Here is a 23,384-nt window from a genome sequence, read left to right as displayed (position 1 = left end):
GTCAACAGTCAACGGTGCTTTATTGTCACATGTGCAAAAGCCAGGCAGCATCTCTGGGCAACGTGTATTGGTGACGTTTGGGACAGGACCCTTCTTTGATGTGAGGTAGGATGGTGAGCGTGTGAAATATAGTGCCATCTAATGTTCAGTGGTGAAAGGTCAAAGGTGCTTTATTGTCCCATGTGCAAACGCACAATGAATTTCAGTAAAGTATTGCAATACCTGAGCACAATTCCCGATTAGCTAAATGTACAGAAATAGACCATTTGCCTGCATGTAAAAGGCATCAAATTGTGGCGACATATTCAAACTCTAGTCTATGCACTAGGCCTTATGAGTAGTGCCTGATGAGGCAAGCCCCAGACTACTGCAAGAACTCCAGCCATTGACTTCCTTGGACATCTGGATTGACCAGCGAACCGACGTCCCTCTCCTCGCCCATCCATCTTTTGCCTCCGGTGGCCGACCTTGAGGGCACGAGAGGCAAAACCCTGGTTCACTCTCCAACCATCCTTGCTCCTCACGTTCCGTCCTCTCCAGTCTCTGGTCTTCGGGTGACGAACATGGGCTGGCTTGGCGGTTTCCCCTTGCAGGCTGCGGCGTGCGGGTCTTTGTGCGTCCAACTGCATTGCCCGCCAGGTCTTTGTGCATCCGGCCTGTGGCCTGTTGGGTCTGTTTTATGGTAGTAAAATACATAAACAGCAAACATTTTAAGGTTAGTGTTCAAGATGTTTTGGCAAGACCAGGATATAGATGAGATAGAAAGTTGGGTGGAGTGCTGACAAATGAAAAAAGTGCAAGGTGATGCATTTTGAAGTCAAACACTGTAAATGGTAAGATATTAAGGAAGGTCAAACAGGTTGAAGTCAATAGTTCACTTAAGGTGACAACACAAGTTGTGCTAAAGGGGGCATGTGGCATGCTTGCCTTTGTAGGGCAAGGCATAGGATATCAACATTTGTTCAATTGAGTGGCAACTTAGAACATATTAGATTTAATGCAGGCACATGGGATAGGTGAAGTTGTGTAATTAGATCGGCATGGGAATAGTGAGCCGAAGAGCCCATTTCTATGCTGTACAACTCTATGACAACTAGATTTTGGAAAAACACTCAAACCAAAAGATCTGGCAGACTTTATGTTCAAGTGGCAAAATACATATATTATTGGAAAGGTTATATGTAGAATTTTTATGCTGATAAGATAGCAGTTTCTGCTGAGTATTTTAAATGGTCAGAAATGTATGAACATTTATTTGGATTCATTGGATTACCAGAGGGAATGTAATAGGAGTAGCGTGTGGTAATACTTGAGATCGGAAATTGGGTGTTTTGCCAAGATTTAGTTTAGTTTAGTTTAGTGTCATATGTACCGAGGTACTGTGAAAAGCTATTGTTGCATGCTAACCAGTCAGTGGAAAGACAATACATGATTGCAATCGAGCCATGGAGTATGACCACATTTCAGACTTGTAACTAGGTAAAAGATATATTATAACCTGACTCAAGAAGGATACACAAAATGTAACAAGGAGTATATTGTTGAAAGGGAAAACGTGACACCAAAACACAACAACGGGGTTGAAAATATTCCAATAAGATCATGGCAATGGTAAATCTTTAGGAATGACAGTGTTTTTAAACAGCACCCTGCCAAGGGTAACTTTCACAGTATCTTGTCATCTAAGGTAAAAGATATATTATAACCTGACTCAAGAATGATACACAAAATGTAACAAGGAGTATATTATTGAAAGGGAAAACGTGACACCAAAACACAACAACGGGGTTGAAAATATTCCAATAAGATCATGGCAATGGTAAATCTTTAGGAATGACAGTGTTTTTAAACAGCACCCTGCCAAGGGTAACTTTCACAGTATCTTGTCATCTAATACAACTATATGTAGTCATCGCTTATCAGCATTATATGAACAGCTTAATTACTACTTAATTAATATGGACTGACACCATCATAATTGCAACTGGTTCTTTGTGTTCCTTGGCAATCAAACATCTTGTAATGAAGTCTGAATATTTCATACAATGGTGTAAATGTATCTAATATTCAGGAACCGTGAATCAACAATAATGCAGTAATTATACGGCATGATGAAGCAATTCATATTGACTATTTCATACAGAGGTTAGCAATTAGATGAAAATTGTTGGATTTTCTTGTTCACTTATTTTCACTTGATTCCTACATGTTTTGCATCATCTTTATTTTGATTATCATTATCTACTAATCGCATATTTTATATGTTTGTGATTAGCCTTCTTCATGTTTACTGCAACAAAAATAGTTACCTTGACAATTGTCTGAAAACAATGTTAAAAAAAACATTACTGGAAATTAATTCCCGACTGATAATATATTTTAGATGTGCTGATACTGGTTCACACAAAATAACATAAAGCACTGGGGTAACACTGCGGGTCAAGCAGCATCTCTGGAGAACATGGACAGATGATGTTTTGGGTCGGGAACTTTCTCAGACCCTCCTTTTCAATTGTTTGTCTTTCTGGTTCCTTTAAATGACTATTGACAGATAACAACATTATCAAGACAATGAGAACAAATTAAATTGAATTCTGATGTGCGGTGTTTTTTCAAGTGTCGCAACTTTTTTTTGTCGCCGCTGGATTTTGAAATGTTCAAAATCTTTTGGCTACACTGATATGATGGCGGCAGTCGCCGAAAAAATCGGCAAGTGGGACAGGTCCTTCAAACGCTATCTGAAACTGTGACACCGCGGAATCTAACTGTTCAGACGTCTGCTCGAACTGGCACTGGGCTTCCTCATATCAGGACAGTAGTCAAATTGTGTTAGCACAATGTTACCATGGAAAGAAGCTCAGTCCTATTGATCATAAACTTCCCATATAATCCACAGAACAAAAATAGCATTTGCATTCACATTATAATTAGGTACAATGGAGTCACAAGGTCAGCCAGCATCACTTCTGCCCTTGTCCTCCCATCTGCCAATCAATCCCCTCCCCTAAGTCTGAAGAAGGGTCTCGACCCGAAACCTCATATTCCTTCTCTCCGGAGATGCTGCCACTTAGTTACTACAATTTTGCATCTAGCTTCGGTGTAAACCAGCATCTGCAGTTCCTTCCTCCACCTATCATGTCAGACTTTGTCCTGCCCCAACCTCTCTTCCAGCTTTCTGCCTGTAGGAGGGTCCTGACCAGAAATGTCTTCTAGAGAGAGAGAGGGAGGGAGATAGAGAGAGAGAGAGAGAGAGAGGGGGGGGAGAGAGAGAGAGGGGGGGAGAGGGAGAGAGAGAGAGGGGAGGGAGGGGGGGTCCGCAAGGATTTTATCAAAGGACTTGCGAGCGGCGCGACTGGCAGCGCGTTCGGTTTGCAGCGGGAGGGAGGGAGGGGCGTGACTTCACTCGCTGCGCCGGGGGCAGGTTTCCCAGAGGGAGTAATGGCCGCGAGGGGCGGCCACGAGCGAGCTGGGGCACGAGCAAGTGCATTGTGAGGTCAGCAGCTGGGCAACCTTAATATTTAAATTTAAATATTTTATGTCAGTTTGGTTATAAATTTTAGTGAATATCTCTGGAAATAATTGACCAAATTTATAGAGGATTGGATTTTTGAAATCATAAGAAAATGTTCTACCATAAGATGTAAAAATTTCACTTATTGTAACGTCAGCAGCTGGGCAGCAGTCAGATTTTTTAAAAAGGTCAGATTGGTCAACAATTTTAATTAAAAAAGTCAAGAAAATTATGTACCAAATATACAGAGGAGTGGATTTCTAAAATCACAAGGAAAATCTCTACTGAAATATGTAAAAATTCCCCCATTTCGGCATCTGGTTTTCCAGGAGATACGCTTCACATGCTAAATCACACACACACGCACGCACGCACGCACGCACACACACACACACACACACACACACACACACACACACACACACACACACACACACACACACACACACACACACGTATTATTACTGGGCAGTGCATATTAAGAATATGATTTATTGGTTGGATAGTTATACCCAACAGACAGAATGGATAAAAATGGAGAAGGAGGATTGCCATCCTTGTAATATAGGAACGATCCTCTTCTCCCCAAAAAAACTGAATAACACAATATATAAGAAGAACCCAATTATATATGGTACAATAAGAATTTGGAAACAAATAAAATTATCTTTAAAATTAAGAAATCTATCACTGTTAATGCCAATAGCGAATAACCCTTTATTTAAACCATCTCTTATTGATAAGACATATAACCAATGGGAAAGTCTCGGAATTAGAAGGATCGGGGATATGTACGAAATGGGAAACCTACTATAATTCCAACAACTACAATTAAAATTTAAATTGAAAAACAACCAATATTTTAAATATCTTCAGATTTGCGATTTCGTGAAAAAATATATACAAGGGTATCAAAAAGTAACTCCTGACTTATTGGAAGAAGCAATGAATATTGAAGCTGACTTACAAAAATTAATATCATATTTATATAATAGTATTCTAAATATAGACCTACCATCGACAGAGGTACTAAGAGAAGAGTGGGAACGGGAACTAATGATAAAAATTACGAAGGTTAAATGGGAAAAATACCTGATATATATTCACAAATGTTCAATTAATGTAAGACATAATCTAATTTAATTTAAAATTGTACATAGATTATATTATTCAAAAACAAGATTGAACAAATTTTATCCAAATATATCTGCCACTTGTGATAAATGTCTAGCCCAAAAGGCAACTATAACACACTCCTTAGTTTCCTGCATAAAACTTTATAGATTTTGGAATGATATTTTTGAAATATTTACAAAATTGTTCAAGACAAGAATGGAACCTAATACTGAAATGATTATATTTGGCGTAATGGAAGATGGGAATAAATTGAACACATCTCAAAATCTATTCCTTAACTATGGTTTAATAATAGCAAAAAAATTAATTCTTAAATTTTGGAAGGGTACATCAATACCAACGCTTAAAATGTGGATTGCAAGTATGTTGGACACCGCTCATCTTGAGGAAATGCGATTCCTCCTAATGGATAAATCAGACCAATTCATAACGAGTTGGTCTCCATTCGTCTTTTTTTTGGAATCATATGGTGCAACACAATTGTAAAAAAATAACTGTTTCAAGACTCTGGACGAGGGTTGGTCAAGATTATAAATAATGATCTCCTTTTCTTTTTTATTTTATTTTATTTTCTCTATTTTCTCTCTCAACTTTCTTCATTTACTCGTTTTCTTTTTTCACACGCTATATATTTCACATCTTTCTATCCTTTACTATCTAACTTCTTTTTCTTATTCTAATCTTTTTTCAATGTAACAAAAAAAAAAAAAAGAAGTTGTACATAAAATGTATTATGAAAATATATATTAGGCACTTTGGTGCCATATGACTGTACTTACTTCTAATAAAATAAAATATTTAAAAAAAAAATATTTTATGTCAGTTTGGTTATAAATTTTAATTAAAAAAGTCAAGAAAATTATGTACCAAATATACAGAGGAGTGGATTTCTAACATCACAAGGAAAATCTCTACTGAAATATGTAAAAATCCCCCCATTTCGGCATCTGGTTTTCCAGGAGATACGCTTCACATGCTAAATCTCACACACACACACACACACACACACACACACACACACACACACACACACACACACACACACACACACACACACACACACACACACACACACACACACACACACACACACACACACACACACACAGTTTTAATATATATATATATAAAGATAATGAATGAATATATGAATTATATGATAGATATGATGTACAACCTAGCTTTAACAGTTTATGTTTCAGCAATACAATCAGCAATGGGTAACAATAGTGCCAACAGTTAGAAGTTGAATTAATAATTTTATACATCTGATACTTGTACATTATTAACCATTATTATTATTAACAATCTGCACTGGTTATTACCAATTAGAGGTAAAATACTTTTTTTTTGTTTATGTCTTCAATGATCTTCAATGAGGACCAATGAATGTTCCAATCTGTAGGCCTGATGTTCAATTTGTCTAATACCTTGTGGTGGTCCTTGGGAACTGACCATCATATTTACTTCAGTCTGTAAATAATCTTATAATCTTAAAAATTCAATCTTGCACTAAATATATTTAAAGGGTTAAATTCTAATGTTGCGTCAGATTATCTGGGAACTTTGAACACTCAAAATTTTTTGAAGGTTAAGCTTCACTTCAAAATTATGTCAAACAGCTGGAGCCACTTTGCACCGAAGAAAGCTGCAATGCATCAAGTCTCAAGACAGCGATTTAAATTTGTAGAATGTAGATTGTAGACAGGGATTTAGATTTCTGGATCATTGGGATCTATTCTGGGGCAGGGGTGACCTGTACAAAAGGGACGGGGTGCACCTTAACTGGAGGGGACCAACAACCTAGCGGGCAGGTTTGCTAATGCTACGCGGAGGGTTTAATCTAGATTGGCAGGGGGGTGGGATCTTGAACAGGACAGAGGCACGTGAGAGGCTAGAAGTTGGTATGGAGGGTGGTGTAGGAAAGGTTAGTGCACAGAATAGGCAGGTGAAAGGTGGAGAGCGAGGAGAGCGTGGTTTAAACTGCACGTACTTTCATGCAAGGGGCCTGACAGAAAGCAGATTAGTTTAGGGCATGGATAGGCACGAGTGACTGGGATGTTGTAGCCATGACTAAAACCTGGTTACGGGAGAGGCTGGACTGGCAGCTCAATGTTCCAGGGTACAGGAACTTCAGGAGTGATAGGGGTGAGCGAAAAAGAGGAGGGGGAGGGGGGTTGCATTGTTGGTGAAGGAAGATGTCACGGCAGTGATCAGAGGTGACATTATTGACGATTCGTCTAGTGAGGCTATATGGGTGGAGCTGAGGTACAAGAAAGGGATGATCACCTTGTTGGAGGTGTATTACAGACCCCTGAATAGTCAACGGGAATTTGAAGAACAAATGTGCCAGGAGATTGCAGACATCTGCAGGTCAAATAAGGTTGTTGTAGTAGGAGATTTTAACATTCCCAATATTGACTGGGAAAATCATAGTGTGAAGGGTTTAAAAGGGATGCAATTCCTCAAAAGTGTTCAGGAGAGTTTTCTTAAGCAGTATGAAGAGGCATGTGAGAGAGCAACACAGGATCTAGTATTGGGAAATTGGGAAGGGCAAGTTAATGAAGTGTTTGTGGATGAGCCTTTTGCGACCAGTGACTACAGTTCAATTAGGTTTAAGATAGTTTAAGATAGGTTTAAGATAGTTATGGATAGGAACGGTGAGGGTCCACATGCTAAAATGCTCAACTGGGGTAAGGCCAACTTTGAGGGTATGAGAGAAGGTCTCGCTCAAGTTGACTGGAGCAGGTTATTTGAGGGGAAAGGAGGATGTGGGATGTTTTTAAAAGTGTGCTGACAAAAGCTCAGGAAATGTACGTCCCCGTTAGAGTGAAGGGCAAAGCAGGCAAATGTAAGGAAGCTTAGCCAATGAGGGAAATTGAGGCATTGGTCAAAAACAAGAAGGATACAAGGGACAGGTATAAGCAGCTGGGATCAAGTGCATCCCTGGAGGAGTTTCGGGAACTAAAGAGTAAACTGAAAAAGGAGTTCAGAAGGGCAAAAAGGGGCCAGGAGATAGTTCTGGCGGGAAGCACTAAGGACAATCCCAAAAGATTTTATAAATGCAGAAGGGGGAAAAGGGTAACTAGAGAGAGAGTGGGACCTCTCAGGAATCAAAGCGGTCACCTCTGTGTGGAGCCACAGGAGATGGGCAAGGTCCTCAATGAGTAATTCTCCTCTATATTTACCGAGGAGAAAGACTGTAGGATGGAGGAACATATGGGGCAGTTAATGGAAGTGTCTTGAGAGCAGTCAGTGTTACTGTCGAAGAAGTACTGAAGGTACTATCGTGTATGAAGGTAGACAAATCTCCAGGGCCTCATCAGATATATCCGAGGAAATTGTGGGAGCCCTGGATGAAATTTACGAGTTGTCCTTAAATACAGGAGAGGTGCCGGGAGATTGGAGGGTGGCAAATGTTGTGCCTCTTTTCAAGAACGGCTGCCGGGAAAATGCTGGGAACTATAGGCCGGTGAGCTTAACATCTGTAGGTGGAAAGTTACCTGAGAGTATTCTGAGGGACAGGTTATACAGTATGGATGGGCCAGGGCTGATTAGGGATAGTCAGCATGGTTTTGTACATGGGAGGTTGTGCCTCCCAAATCTGATTGATTGTTTTAAAGACGTGACCAAAAAGGTCGATGAGGGCAGAGCTGTAGATGTGTATATGGATTTCAGTAAGGCATTCAACAAGGTTCCGCATGGTAGGCTGCTCTGGAAGGTTAGATTGCATGGGATGCAAGGAGAGATAGCTGAATAGCTAGCGAATTGGCTCCATGGAAGGAAGCAGAGGTGATGGTGGAAGGTTGCTTCTCAGACTGGAGGCAGTGACTAGTTGTTTGCCTCAGGGTTCGGTGCTAGGCCCATTACTGTTTGTCATCTACATCAATGAATTGGATGAGAACATACGGCAAGATTAGCAATTTTGCTGATGATACAAAAGTGAATGGTTTTGCAGATAATGAAGATGGTTGTGAAAGATTGCATGCAGCAGGACCTGGATCGATTGGCCAGGTGGGCTGAAGAATGGTTGATGGAATTTAATACAGAGAAGTGTGAGGTGTTGCACTTTGGGACGTCTAAGAAGGGACCTACACAGTAAACCGTAGGCCGTTGGGTAAAGTTGTAGAGCAGAGGGAACTAGGAGTGATGGTGCATGGTTCCTTGAAGGTAGAGTCGCAGGTGGTCAAAAAAGCTTTTGGCACATTGGCCTTCCTCAGTCAGAGTATTGAGTATAGAAGTTGGGAGGACATTGGTGAGACCGCATTTAGAATATTGTGTTCAGTTCTGGACACCATGTTGTAGTAAATATATTGTCAGCTTGAAAGGGTTCAGAAAGGATTCCTTGGAGCGCAGGAGGTTGAGGGGTGATCTTATCAAGGTGTACAAAATCATGAGAGGAATAGATCAGGTAGATGCACAGTCTCTTGCCCAGAGCAGGGGAATCGAGGACCAGAGGACATAGCTTCAAGGTGAAGTGGAAAAGATTTAATAGGAATCCGAGGGGTAACTTTTTCACACAAAGGGTGGTGGCTGTATGGAACAAGCTGCCAGAGGAGGTAGTTGAGGCTGGGACTATCCCATTGTTTAAGAAACAGTTAGACAGGTACATGGATAGGACAGGTATGGAGGGATATGGACCAAGCGCAGGCAGGTGGGACTAGTGTAGCTGAGACATGTTGGCTGGTGAGGGAAAGTTGGACCAAAGGGCTTGTTCCCACACTATCACTCTATGACTATGTAAACCCAGATTCTTTGGTAAATTCCACCTATGCACTCTTTCCCTCTACGATATTAATTTAGCTGCTCCAAAGCTAATCAATTGAATTCCCATTTTCCATGCACCCACAAAACTTTCACTGTCCTAATCAGTCCATTGTTCTGAAGCTGTCAGTCTTTTTACATTGACTCATCAAGATTGATATATCTCTTGAGAGCAGTCAGTGTTATGGCTGAAGAGGAGCTGATGGTACTATTGTGTATAAAGGTTGACAAATCTCCAAGGCCTGATCAGATATATCCGAGGACGTTGTGGGAAACCAGAGAGGAAATTGCAGGAGCCCTGGTTGAAATCTATGAGTTATCTTTAAATACAGGAGAGATGCCGGAATACTGGAGGGTAGCAAATGTTGTGCCTTTATTCAAGAAGGGCTGCAGGGAAAATGCTGGGAACTTTAGGACAGTGAGCTTAACATCTGTAGTTGGAAAGGTACTAGAGGGTATTCTGAGGGGTAGGATATACAGCCATTTAGATGGACAAGGACTGATTAGGGATAGTCAGCATGGTTTTGTACGTGGGAGGTCATGTCTCACAAATATGATTGAGTTTTTTGAAGACGTGCCCGAAAAAGGTAGATGAGGGCAGAGCTGTAGATGTATCTATGGACTTCAGTAAAGCATTCGACAAGGTTCCTCATGGTAGACTGCTCTGGAAGGTTAGATCGCATGGGATCCAAGGAGAGATAGCTGAATGGATAGAAAATTGGCTTCATGGAAGGAAGCAGAGGGTGATGGTGGACAGTTGCTTCTCGGACTGGAGGCCTGTGACTGGTGGTGTGCCTCAGGGTTTGGTACTGGGCCCGTTACTGTTTGTCATCCATATCAATGATTTGGATAAGAACATACACGGCAACATTGGCAAATTTGCAGATGATACAAAAGTAGGTGGTTTTGCAGATAGTGAAGATGGTTGTGAAAAATTGCAGCAAGATCTTGATCAATTGGCCAAGTGGACTGAGGAATGGTTGATGGAATTTAAAGCAGAAAAATATGAGGTGTTGCATTTTGGGAAGCCTAACATGGGCACGATCTACACAGTGACTGCTGGCGCTCTGGGTAGTGTTGTAGAGCAGAGGGATCTAGGAGTGCACGTGCATAGTTCCCTGAAGGTGGAGTCGCAGGTAGAATGGGTGGTCAAAAAGACATTGGCCTTCATTAGCCAGAGTATTGAGTATAGAAGTTGGGAGGTCATGTTGCAGTTGTATAAGACGTTGGTGAGGCCACATTTAGAGTATTGTGTTCAGTTTATAGGAAATATGTTGTCAAGCTGGAAAGGGTACAGAGAAGATTTACGAGATTGTTGCCAGGACTAGTGGGTCTGAGCTATAGGCAGAGGTTGAGTAAGCTGAGACTCTATTCGGAGTGCAGGAGGATGAGGGGTGATTTTATAGAGGTGTAAAAGATCATGAGCGGAATAGATCAGGTAGATGCACAGTCTCTTGCCCAGAGTAGGTGAATTGAGGACCAGGGGACATGGGTTTAAGGTGAAGGGGAAAAGATTTAATTGGAATCTGAGGGGTTCCTTTTTCACACAAATTGTGTTCGATGTATGGAGCAAGGTGCAAGAGGAGGTAGTTGAGGCTGGGACTATCCCAACATTTAAGAAACAGTTAGACAGGAACATGGATAGGACAGGTTTGGTGGGATATGGACCAAATGCTGGCAGGTGGGACGTGTAGATGGGGCATGTTGGCCGGTGTGGGCAAGTGGGGCCGAATGACCTGTTTCCACACTGTATCACTCTATGACTCTTACTCACCAACTGTTACATGAGCAGAAAGAAACAAAAACGATAGGCACAAAATACAGATAAGAACCCGAGCAAAGAAAATCTGACTGATTTGTTAGGCAAATTATAGGAAATTTAGTTTTAGTTCAGTTGGCCAGCTCAAAGAAGTGAGGAGGGTTAACATATTTATTAACTTAAGAGCTCAATTGTGTTGATTGAAATAAGAAACTGATCAATCAGAGGAGGAATGTGTGCACCTAAAGCATATGTCAAATTGCAATAATACTCTAAACGGAGATTAGAGCTTCAAAAGTAGCTCTTCGTTCCTTCTCTGTGCTTCTCATGTTGTCTGATCACATTTCACTTACAAATGAAAAATATATTGTGTTTGCGCACCATGGCGAGTTGCGTTTACTTACATTGTATAACATTTTGATATTTGAGTATGGATGATCTTGTCATGCTTAATTTGATGTAGCAGTTCCTGTTTCCAGGTTGATCAATGTGTTTTAGTTTTTTAGTTTCTAGTTTTGAGATACAATGTGGAAACAGGCCCACCGCATTCACGCCGACCAACGATCACCCATACTCTAGTTCTATCCTGCACACTAGGGACTATTTACAGGAGCCAATCAACCTTCAGACCCGTATGTCTTTGGTATGTGAGTGGAAACCGGAGCACCCAGAGAAAACCCACACAGTCATTGGGAGAACATAGAAGCTCCATACAGGCAGCACCCATAGTCGGGATTTAATCCGGGTCTGTGGCGTTGTAAGGCGGCAACTCTACCTACCTGTGTCAGTGAATGCAAGAGCCATGTTGTACATAGCAATGTAAGTGACCAAGTAGATTGCTTTTAATGATATTGGTTTAGACAGGAAGGTTTCCCAGGCCTGGATATCTCTATACTGGAAAGACTGGCATGTAGAATCCCCATGATAATAACTAATGCACCTATTGTCCATCATCCAACTGAATTCCTTTTCACTGTATAGACCTCCACTGCAAATCCAATAGGGCTCAGCAACCCAGTGTTTTCTCGTGACTCTGCTATCTTCGACAGATGGACCTTAATATTGGCCTTCAGGAAGTAGTGCACCTGGTCTGTTGAATGACAGTAAGCACACTTGTACTTACAGCCAGGAGCATACTGGGAACAATCCTTACACAGAATGGTGGCTCAACGGCCATTAGAGGATGTTGCCTCATTGGAAGTCGTAAGTGTGGCCTCTGCAGTCAAGTAAAAAAGAATCAGAGAAGTAATTTGTAAATTGGCCCGTTTGGAACAAACTGCAGATTTTATCATCTTTATGGCTTCAGATCAAAGCGCACTCATTTTTTCATTAATGTGATCAGGAAAGACGTGCTTGTTTAAACAATGGATGGATTCCTGCATTGTCAGTCAGTTAAAAAAAACTTTTTGTCTAACATACAAGTTGTCAGCATTTTTTAACAGTGAAATAGCAGCCACAAAGACCAATTAAATTTTGTTGATCCTGGGCATTGGCTTTAAAGGGACAGATTGAGTGAATGATTAACATTAAAAAAACAGCTGCAGTTCAACAGCTGGTGAAACATTCCTGGCAGTTTCAAGCTTTAGTTAGATGTTTGGAATCTCAGCAATGTCTATGGATCAGAAACAGGATCATTTTTACAGGGGAATAAAAATGATCTTGGAAAACAAAATGGAATAAATTAATCTTCCTTCAGTCATAAAATGGTTGTGGTGGGGGGGGGGGGGAAGAATAGTACAAAACAATGAAAAAATGTCTGATAGCAATGTTTTGCCAAATACCTTTGAGGAGTTTAAATACTTGTGTTGCAAATCAAAATAACTAGGATAAGGGAGGTTTGAAATAGAAAGATGAGCACAAATATTTGGGTGACACAGTGGCGCAGCTGGGAGTGGTGCTGCCTCACACTGCCAGAGAACTAGGTTTGATCCTGACCTCAGCTGCATATATGGAGTTTGCTCGTTCTCCCTGTGACTATATGGGCTACCTTTGAATGCTCCAGTTTCCTTCCACATCCCAAAAACGTGCGGGTTTGCAGATTAATTGGCCTCTGTAAATTGCCCCTAGTATGGGTGGCAGGCTGGGGAAATTGGGCATTGACACTAATGCTCAAGACTTCAACGCTAATGTTTGTACGATGCAATTGCAGGATTGGGATCCTAGTACTTGTATTTACATGGTGATTAATGTGGATCAGGATACTGGTAATGACATCTGGTCAGTGGGTTTAGGGGACTGGGATATTTGAATGGATAGATGGGGGGATCGGATATATGGATGCTGGTGAGGGGATCAGAATGCCAGCATTGATTGTATAGTGGTGAGGTGATTGGAATATTGGCAATGAGATTTGGATGGAGGTGGACGCAAAGATTGTTATAGATACATTTACAAGAAACATTTGGACAGATACATGGATAGGATAGGTTTAGAGGGACTTGGGTCAAACGCAGGCAGGTGAGACTAGTGTAGTTGGCTCATATGGGCAAGTTAAGCCGAAGGGCGTGTTTCCACGCTGTATGTCTCTATGTCTTTATGGCATTGAAATGTGGGCAGTGATGGATGGTCATTGAGTTATCGGTACTGCTATTCGAATGGTGTTGGGACCAGGTGATGAGAGGACTGGGACACCAGGACTGATATGTCGGTAGTGATGGGAAGGCTGGGTTCTTCGAAGGATGCTCCAGGATGATTGCTTCAAGGACAAGGTGACCAAAGTTCCCTGTTGCAGTTGATTTTTGCCTGTCATGGGGAAATAAAATAGCACTTAATTTTTCGGGAATTCTGGTTTGATACATTTAATTTGCCTTACAGCATGTGTTCTTTTACTTATTCATTCAGGACTTGTTGGCTCTCAGTTACTCATGTGTTTAGGATAAACTATGGGAGGAGTCAGCTGGACCTGATGGCAGTATCTGCAAGGAAAACATTTTGGTATGGTAGCTCCAAGATCAAAATCGGCAGATCGATGTGCAAATTAAATAATGCAACTACTCTGCAATAAATTATCTGTACAATCCAATTACAAACTGACGTATGCTACCATACTTTGTCCAAGATGAAATGTATGTAATTATCTTGATGGACTGATTGGAAGGTAACTAGGAAGGATATCAGACTGTTTGAATGAGAGCCATGAGCTATTCTTCCAAGGACTTAATTGTTGATTGCATCGATTTTCAATGCGGCAAGGTTATCGGATGCAACAGCCAATATTAGGATAACATGGGTGCTGGGACCAAGAACCCTATGTTGAACCAAGGACACACCAACACCCAATGATCATGTCAATACCTGTCCCACTTAGGAATCCTGAACGGAAACCTCTGGTGACCTTGCGCTCCACCCAAGGTTTCCATGAGTCGCCAGAGGTTTTGGTCACTCGCCTGGAAAGCCTCGACCGAAGCGTGAGCTGCATCTACTGACCAAAGATCCTACAGGATCTTTGCTACCGACCACACACACACACACACACACACACACACACACACACACACACACACACACACACACACACACACACACACACACACACACACACACACATCGCGAAGGTGGGGGCCAGGGACAGCGGAGAAGCGCTGTCTGCACGATGAAGAGGAAGGTAAACGGCTGCCACAGAGTACGGTAAGTCCTTCAGAGAGCGCGGGAGGGAGGGTAGAGAAGGGAGAGAGAAGGGGAGAGAGAAGGGGGAAAGAAGAGGGAGTGAAGGGGGGGAAAAGGAGTGGAGACAGTTTTAAGAAGTTTAATAAAGTTAGCAGGCAGTTTACCTTCGGTCGGTCCTGAAAATTCCAATGAGCCAATCAAAATGGCTGGTCAGCAAAGGAGATTGCCTTCGACTGCCTGTAAGTAAGTAACGACCCCACTCCACTGGCTTCGACCAAACTGCAACCTATTTTTAGTCGAGGCCGGTTTTGATTTTGTTGAAATAATCGAAGGAACATAGAAGAAGCCTCGACCACGCGGAAACCACTTTCGACCATTAGGGAGAGTGACCAAAACCTCAGGGAACCTCATGGAAACCTTGGGTGGGGCGCAAGGTCACCAGAGGTTTCCGTTCAGGTTTCCTAGGTGGGACAGGGGCATTAGTCTAAATACAACTTTAACCAGTCAGGAAAGCTTACAGAACAGGAGAAAGATTATTGTTTTAGTGCTGCTATTGTTTGTTTGTCTGGGTAGATTGTAAGCAAGGAGGCTTCCAAAAAAAACATTTGGCACTTTGATTGTGCGTTTGGTATTAAATAAATATAGCTAATAAAATATCCTGTCACAACGTTTGACAGCAACCCTTACTGAGTTGATACCTCCACAAAAAACAGTGACACAACTGATAGAGCTGCTGCTTTAGAGGAGCACCAGAGACCTAGGTTTGATCCTTACCTCGGGTGCTGTCTGTCTGGAGTTTGCACATTCCCCCGGTGACACATATGGGTTTCCTCTGAATGCTCAGGTTTCTTCCCACAGCCCAAAGATGTGCAGGTTTGTAAGTTAATTGGCCTCTGTAAAATTGCCCCTATTGTGTAGGGAATGGATGAGAAAGTGTGACAACATAGAACTAGTGTGAATGGGTGATTGATAGTTGGCATGGTGTGGGCTGAAGGGCTGTTAAAATCGTTTAAAGTTCAAGTTCACATTTATTGTCACATGCAGTTTCCATACAGCCATACAAATAAAAAGAACACAATACACGATAGAGTTTAACATTAACATCCACCACAGCAGAATCAACGTTTCCCACTGTGATGGAAGGCAATAAAGTTCAGTCACTCTTTCTCTTTGTTCACCCGTGGTCGGGGCCTTTGAACCCTCCGCAGTCGCCGCTACGGACGGCCCGATGTTCAGGCCCTCTCGCCTGGATGATCAGAACTCCGGCGTCGGAACGGAGGAACACACTCCCGGCTTGGAGTTTCCGAATCGGCCGCTTCTTACCGGATACCGCGGCTTCCTAAGTCCACAGGCTGAGCTGGACGGAGCTCCGACACTGGCGAACCCCGCCAAAAGATCCCCGCGGCTAGAAGACCCGCAAACCACAGCCCCACGGTGTTAAAGTCAGCAGGCCCAACACTCCGGAACTCCAACACAGGCGATCCCTGGCAAGGCATCGTCCCGCTCCGCGGTGCTGCGTCGCTGCTGAAGCTCTGGTCGGTCTCCGGTAGGAAAGACCGCGCCAATCCAGTTGGTAGGTCTCGAGGTGGGGGCGAAGATGCGACACAGAGAAAAGATGCATCTCCATCCAGGTAAGTGACTGGGAAACTGTTTCCCGCTATTCCCCCCCACCACCCCCCACATAAGACACACTAAGAAACATTTAAAACATACAATTAGACACACTAAAAATAACAAAAAGGGTGAAAGGACTAACAGCTGCTGGCGAGGCAGCCATTGCTGGCGCCACCCGGTGGAAACGGGTGGCGCCAGCACCCAGCAAAAAGGACATACTACAGTAGCTCACCATGTTTTTTACAACAGCATCTCCCACGACCTTTAGCATATAAGGACAAAGGTAAAAAACACCTGGGGACACTCCAACCTGTAAATTCATTTCACCATTTTGACATATGCTTCAATTACCTCAATTTATGTCACATTGATTTGCCAATATCAAAATACCTGTCAGATTAAGGCAAGCATGTCAAACACGTCCCTCACCAATGGTTCCATGGTCACGTATCGAGTAACAGCAAAATTCTTTGTTTTGTATCCAATTCAGTAAAATCATGTTATATATAAGCAAAATCGTACATAAATACAAGAGTACAATGATTGTAGTATAAGAATAGTACACTTCACTGCAGCAATACACAGGAGCCACCATGTTTCTGGGGCCTTGTAACCTTGAAGTTTTAAGTCCTTAATAATATTGAGTCTTTTCTTGGTCTTAAAGGCGTGTGTCCTGGCAGGGCAGTACTGGATTGGTAATGTAGAGGTCAGCGAAGCCTGAAAGATGCTGTCCATACCCTCTACCACCACTCTGCCGATTCGCATGCTTGTCTGACCTCTCTCGGGCCTCCAGTGGTGCTTGATTCACACAATCCCCAGGCTGCATTGGTCAAGCTATGTTGCTGCCTTCTTGAAACCACGTACCTTCATCCCTAGGTCTCTATTCTACAACAGGGCCCTACAATTTATTAAGTAAACTCCCTCTGCTGGATTTCTGGTTTCTTACTCTCTCAAGATGCATTTTCATTTAACTGGCAGAACAATTGGAATGTGGTTTTGCCCTTAATGAAAAGTAAATAATTCCCAAGTTCAGAGATCTGTCAAACAAAACCAATCAAATCTGATAGGATGAAGAGCCAATTTAAATTGCTAAAATTAGCTATCATACTACAATAAAATGAGTGGGTGGACATTTTTCACCTAACAGAAGTGAATCCAAATAAAAGTATCTTTTTGTATGCTTTTGTATTATTGAGTCTTTTGGTTAGGATATTGGCCAGTTATCTTCCTTCCTGCATTTAAATCAAACTTTCATAAAAACGGGACAGTGAGAAATTTGAAAGCACCAGTGCACCAAGCTGATGACTGGAATACATAAAATACAAGAGCAGACACACAGTCTTGGCTCCGGTTAAGCAAAGAATGAAAGGAAACAAAGATCGACTTTGAATAATTACTTTGTATATATAAATGTTCCATTAGATTTCATGATGAGTATGGAATATTCTAGCCAGTATTTGCAGATATGCATAGTCGCCTATTTGTGATTTTCTAAAATCGATTCATGGTTGTGAATAAATATTTGACACTGCAGTTTTCTGAAGAGAGTCAGCATGTGAATACTAAAAGCTGGACTATTTTATGGGCACAATGGTCTGCAAAGTGAGATGCCAATAAAAATTAGCAACACGTTAATATAACGCCTTTAACACAGAAAACAACATTCCATAGTGCTGCAGAAGACTGTTAGTTTAAAGAAAGACATCTGATATTACCTGATATCATTCTCAGAAAGAAAATTCTGTCTTGAACATATTCCTGCAAGAATTCATCAGCAGGTTTGGGTGCCATTTGTTATAACCAGCTGCAATTGTTTTTGCTTAATGAAATGAACAGGAAGGTAGCTCTTCTGGCACTGTTTAGATCACCCATTGTCCACAGATTAGTATGGTGTCACTTTCCCAAGGGTAAAATGCTTCATGCTGGAGTATAAACTTTCAGTGGTGTTGCATATTTTCCCCTTTCATTCAAGCAAAATGTTTAATATAACCCTTTTCACATTTCCCATTTCACAACCTAGTGGTTAATTGGATGTTTGTAAGGTTCAATAATTACAACAGATGGCACATCCTGAAAAACAAAATTGTTCCATTAAATCATCCAGAACTTCATATTATGTTGCAGTAACTTTATTAGAAGTGTGACAGGAATCCCATTTAAATATTTAAATTTCTTGAAAGAAGAAAAATGGGGCTGATCTAAAACCAACAAGGGAATCTACTGAAGCAGGCAGAGAAATGGCTGAGATATTGAGTAAATACTTTACATCAGATTTTACCAAGGAAGGAGACTCACGAGATTCTAGATCAGCTAAAATTTGATGAAGAGGAGTTCCTGAGAAGGCTAGATGCACTTAACGTGAATAACTCGCCATGTGCAGATGGGCTACATCCTTGGTCACTGAGGGAAAGGATGAATTGGAGAGGCCCAGGCCATAAACTTGCTAACATCTGTAGATTCATGGCTGGTATCCAAGGACTGAAAGTAAAGTTGATGCTGCTCAGCTCACTGAGTTCCTCCTGCAGTTTGCTTTTTGCACATATTATACTTCTGTTCAAAGAATGATAAATCCAGTAACTAAAGGCGAGTCATATTCTTAATGGTGGGAAAAGTTATAAAACTGATGTTCAGGGATCTAATTAGAAGTCACTTAGAAAAATGTGGATATAAACACACTATGTGCATGTGTACGTGTGTGTGTGCGCACAGATATACTGTACATCTGTCACCTTTGTGGAAGGAACCTTTGAGTCTAGATCCATCTACATAGCCTTCACCGCAATACTATAGACTGGATGTCTTGGACTTTTGGAAACGAGTGATAAACAACGGTATATATGCATGTGAATGTGTCCACTGCGTGTGTGTGTGCGCATGTACGTTCATGTATGATATATGTGTACTTATGCACGTGTGTGCATGCTTGCGGCACCATGCATGTGACACATTTGTTTGTCTCTGTGTGCTCTTGTGTGCATGCCTGTGTCTGTGGGCACATGCCCATGCAATTGCACCAGTACATAACAAGATAATGTTTTCACGGACAAATATCTGACTTCTGGGTGTCTCAGCTGTGACAGTAAAATTTTGAAGTATTTATTTCCTCTGACTATTATATGAGCCAATTCTAGAGTCTGAAAGAGTTCTTTAATCAAATTAATACCAATTTCACAGTATTTTGTTTAGTTAATTAAAAATACACCCAATGAATAGCAAGTAATTTCATGGCTTCCTCGACCCACTCAAAGGCAATTTCTATTGATTGCATTGAATGAAAATAATTGCTATTTGTGATCAAAAGAATAATGTTTAAATAGGTATTTGTTTTGGCCAATTAGTTAACATTCTGTAGAGAAACAAAACGTTCTAACTGACTGCATGTACTGCAAGTAATTAGTTTTTCATTTGCTATTCATGAGTGACAATCTAAACGTGATAATCATTAAAATACAACTGTAAACTGAAATTATTTAACGTAACCTTATGGAAAAAATAGTTCAAACCACATAGAATTGTGGAACTATCAGGAATGATAAAATGCATGTTTTAGAAATGCTAAGCCTTCTATACAACATTCTACCCCTTTGTCAGTTTTATTTTATGTGGTTAATTGGAATCGCTTAAAAAAATGACAGTGTTAATTCAGTTAATCGGCTTTTAGTTAAAGAGCTTCTGGTCTTAGGAAGCATTAAATGTCAATGTCACTATATCCCAGAACCTGAATATTAAGCTGAAAATATATCCCTCAACTCTGGTCTGTTGCCTAAGTTTGTCACTGCTTTAGTGTTGATTGTTACTATTTGTTTCTTCACTGTCCTTGTGGTAAAGTTATGTAAATCAAATGGCCCGACAAGAACAAAACTAACATTTCTCAGATCTTACCTCTTGAAACTCTGGAAGTTACTTTGGTTTAGAGATAGGTGCAGTATGGAACCAGGGCCTTCAGCCCACTGAGTCCACGCTGACCATCGATCAACTATTCACATTAGTTCTATGTAATTCTACTTTTGCATCCACTCCCTACACGCTAGTGGTAATTTACAGAGGCCAATTAATCTACAAACCTGCACGTCATTGGGATGTGGGACGGAAGCAGAGCACCCATGCAGTCACAGGGAGAACGTGCAAACTCTGTACAGACAGCACCTGGGGTCAAGATTGAACCCGGACCACGGGCGCTGTGGAGCAGTGGCTTTACCAGTTGCACCACTGTGCCACGCACAATTTCCTCCAGATCCTGGGTCATTCTAAGTTTCGTGGAACTGATGATGATTGCACAGATGCTGCTGGACAGAAGCCGATGGGATACTTGGTCTAGAGATAGATTTTGATAACAAAGATGCTTCTGAAATAGACAGTAATAGTACAAGTCCTAGACTAAGGACTGCGAATGAGAGCACAGGTCATGCTGGAAAAAATGCTGGTTCTACAGGCATTTCCATGGTTATCATTGGGGCATAGGTTTAAAATCAAGTTAATGGTGAATCCTTCTCCTGTGTAGACGCTCATGGGGGTGAATGTATCCCCACCAAGTAGCAGCTAATAAAACCCAAGATTGGAGAGTGGTCGTGATGAAGGACTGACAGTGGTTATATATCTAAACCTTGGCAACTTATAGTAGGGCATCCTTTAAACAAGACTTCACCAGCCATGGTACACTGATGGTAGAAGGAGTGAACTTGTGTGCCTATCGAGCAAAATACTTTGTGCAGCATGTTATTGAGCTTATTGTTTGTTCAACTTGCTCCCGTTGAGACATGGGGAATTTATTCCATCGTACTTGTCATTGTAGGTACAGATATTCCTTCTAGTGTAGAGACAAGGAACTGCAGATGCTGGTTTACAAAAAAAAGGATGCAAAGTGTTGAAGTAACTCAGTGGGTCAGGCAGCATCCCTGGAGAACAAGGATATGTAACGTTTTGGGCCAGGACCATTCTTCAGTCTGAAACATCATCTATCTGTGTTCTCCAGGGATGTTGCCCGACGCTGTTACTCCAGCACTTTGTATCTTTTTATCCTTCTGGCATGTGTGTGTGTGCGTGTGTCCCTGTGTGAACTGTTACTTACCAGCCAAAGGCGTACAGGTTTGTAGGTTCATTGGGTTTGGTAAAGATTGCAAATTGTCGCTAGTGTGTAGGATAGTGCTAGTGTACAGGGATTGCTGGTTGGCGCAGACTCGGTGGGTTGAAGGGCTTGTTTCCGCGCTAATCTCTAAAACTAAAAAAAAGAAACTGATCTGAATCTGCAGCACTGAATACTTTTGCTGAGCTAACAGCGTCAGTGAGATTAAAGAATAGATTGTTGGTCACTTTTACTTTCATAGTAGTTGTGCTAATACTATTGAAGATGATGCACAAATGTAGTTTCCTTTCCTCAACATGCTGACAGAAGTATTTTTGCTGTGTTCTGCCCATATTGTCATCAGATGTCAATGGAAAGGATGTGCACCCCATGACCCTGAAAGATGGCCTGAACCCAAATGTTTTTTGATTTGCAGCTGCAGGCAGAACAGATAATAGTACTTGTGATTAACCCATTGCTGGATAAGTAGAACCCAACGTGGGGCAAAAAAAAAACAGGAGAGAATTTTGTGACTATCAGCTAGACAAGTGATTTTTTTTGTGGTAATAGAAGTAACATAAGATGCCATTTAGGTGTATTGACATTAAAAAAAAAATCAGAGGGCATTTGCTCTCAAATTATATTTGTGTCAGATGAATTTTTGAATAATTAGGGGGGTAATTTTGACATTTAACAAGTGTATGTGCTTAAACAGATTTAGCCATAAAGTACACATTTCTTCTGATTTGTATTTAATTAACCTACTTGAGTTACTGTACTTTGGGATCATTTATGTAGCATCCTAACTTGTTAAATGAATGATGACAATATGTAAACATGCTTGCAAGAATAATTGCTCCCTCTTCTGACTTTAGACTTTAGAGATACAGCGTGGAAACAGGCCCACTGAGTCAGCACCGACCAGTGATCACCTCCATAAACTAGCACTATCCGACACACTAGGGACAAATTACAATCTTTACCAAAGCCAATTATCTACAAATCTGTACATCTTTGGAGGGTGGGAGGAGGAAACTGGAACATTCGGAGAAAACCCATGCGGTCACGGGGAGAACATACAAATTCCATACAGATAACACCTGTAGTTAGGATCAAACCCAGGCTCCTGGTGCTGTAAGGCAGCAACTCTACTGCTGCGCCACTGTGCCAGCCCTAACCTTTAATACGTTTAAAAAAATCTAAATTCAATTTCAGATTCAGATCGATGCAAGAACTAAATCTTTAATATGGTTAAAACATTACATGTAACTGAAATAAAAGATAATGTGATGGAAAAACACAGCAAATATACAAAGAGAGGTATTAGTGAGGCTTCATCCAATGCTTTTCCTGACATATTAACTCATAAATGCAATAAAATTAATTATTTCTCAAGTTTGTAGGCAAATCAGAATGAATTATCTCTTATGTTATATATGAAAAGATGATTATGTTTACTAATACTCTCTTCAATAATGTTCATTCTTCCCTTCCTGACAGAAAATGTCTTTGCATCGCCAGCTAAAAGCTTGGGAGACCCTGGGATCACCCCACTTAGCCCTTCCATGTCCCCGGTAAGATCATGTTTTCTTTCTGTACAAATATCTCTCATTCATTTTGATACAATATTATTATTATCATTACTTGAGGTCTCTGTCAGAGCATAATTATTAAATAACAGAATATATAATGTAATTAATGATGCCAATAACGTAAGATGATTTCCTTTGTGATAGCTTGCCTAACATAACAACTTAGAATTGATCCATGTTTGCATTTGGGTGAAATTTCTAAGGTAATCTTCATTCTCAAATTTGCCTCCCATCCCCTTAGCTGCCATGGTGTGAGATTCAGAAACCCCAGCCTTACCCTCTTTCTTTCAATCTTCAAGAAATAATTTAAGAAATCATCTAAATCTGCTTTCTTGATCA

The 23,384-nt window shown here is 41.2% G+C and overlaps 1 protein-coding gene across 2 annotated transcripts in view; it reads left to right on the top strand.

Annotated features, from left to right (window-relative positions):
• Window positions 1–23,384, top strand: part of hspa12a (heat shock protein family A (Hsp70) member 12A) — an 86,321-nt gene that overhangs the window by 19,875 nt on the left and 43,062 nt on the right. For both annotated transcript variants that reach the window (XM_033033949.1, XM_033033948.1), the window contains exon 2: window positions 22,954–23,027. In XM_033033949.1, the coding sequence (XP_032889840.1) occupies window positions 22,954–23,027 (74 nt within the window). The remainder of the gene's footprint in view (window positions 1–22,953; window positions 23,028–23,384) is intronic.

The sequence above is a fragment of the Amblyraja radiata genome, chromosome 15, assembly GCF_010909765.2.
Source record: "Amblyraja radiata isolate CabotCenter1 chromosome 15, sAmbRad1.1.pri, whole genome shotgun sequence".
Classification (NCBI taxonomy): domain Eukaryota; kingdom Metazoa; phylum Chordata; class Chondrichthyes; order Rajiformes; family Rajidae; genus Amblyraja; species Amblyraja radiata.
The sequence above is the reverse complement of the archived record's forward strand: the minus strand, read 5'-3'. Positions and strand labels throughout refer to the sequence as shown.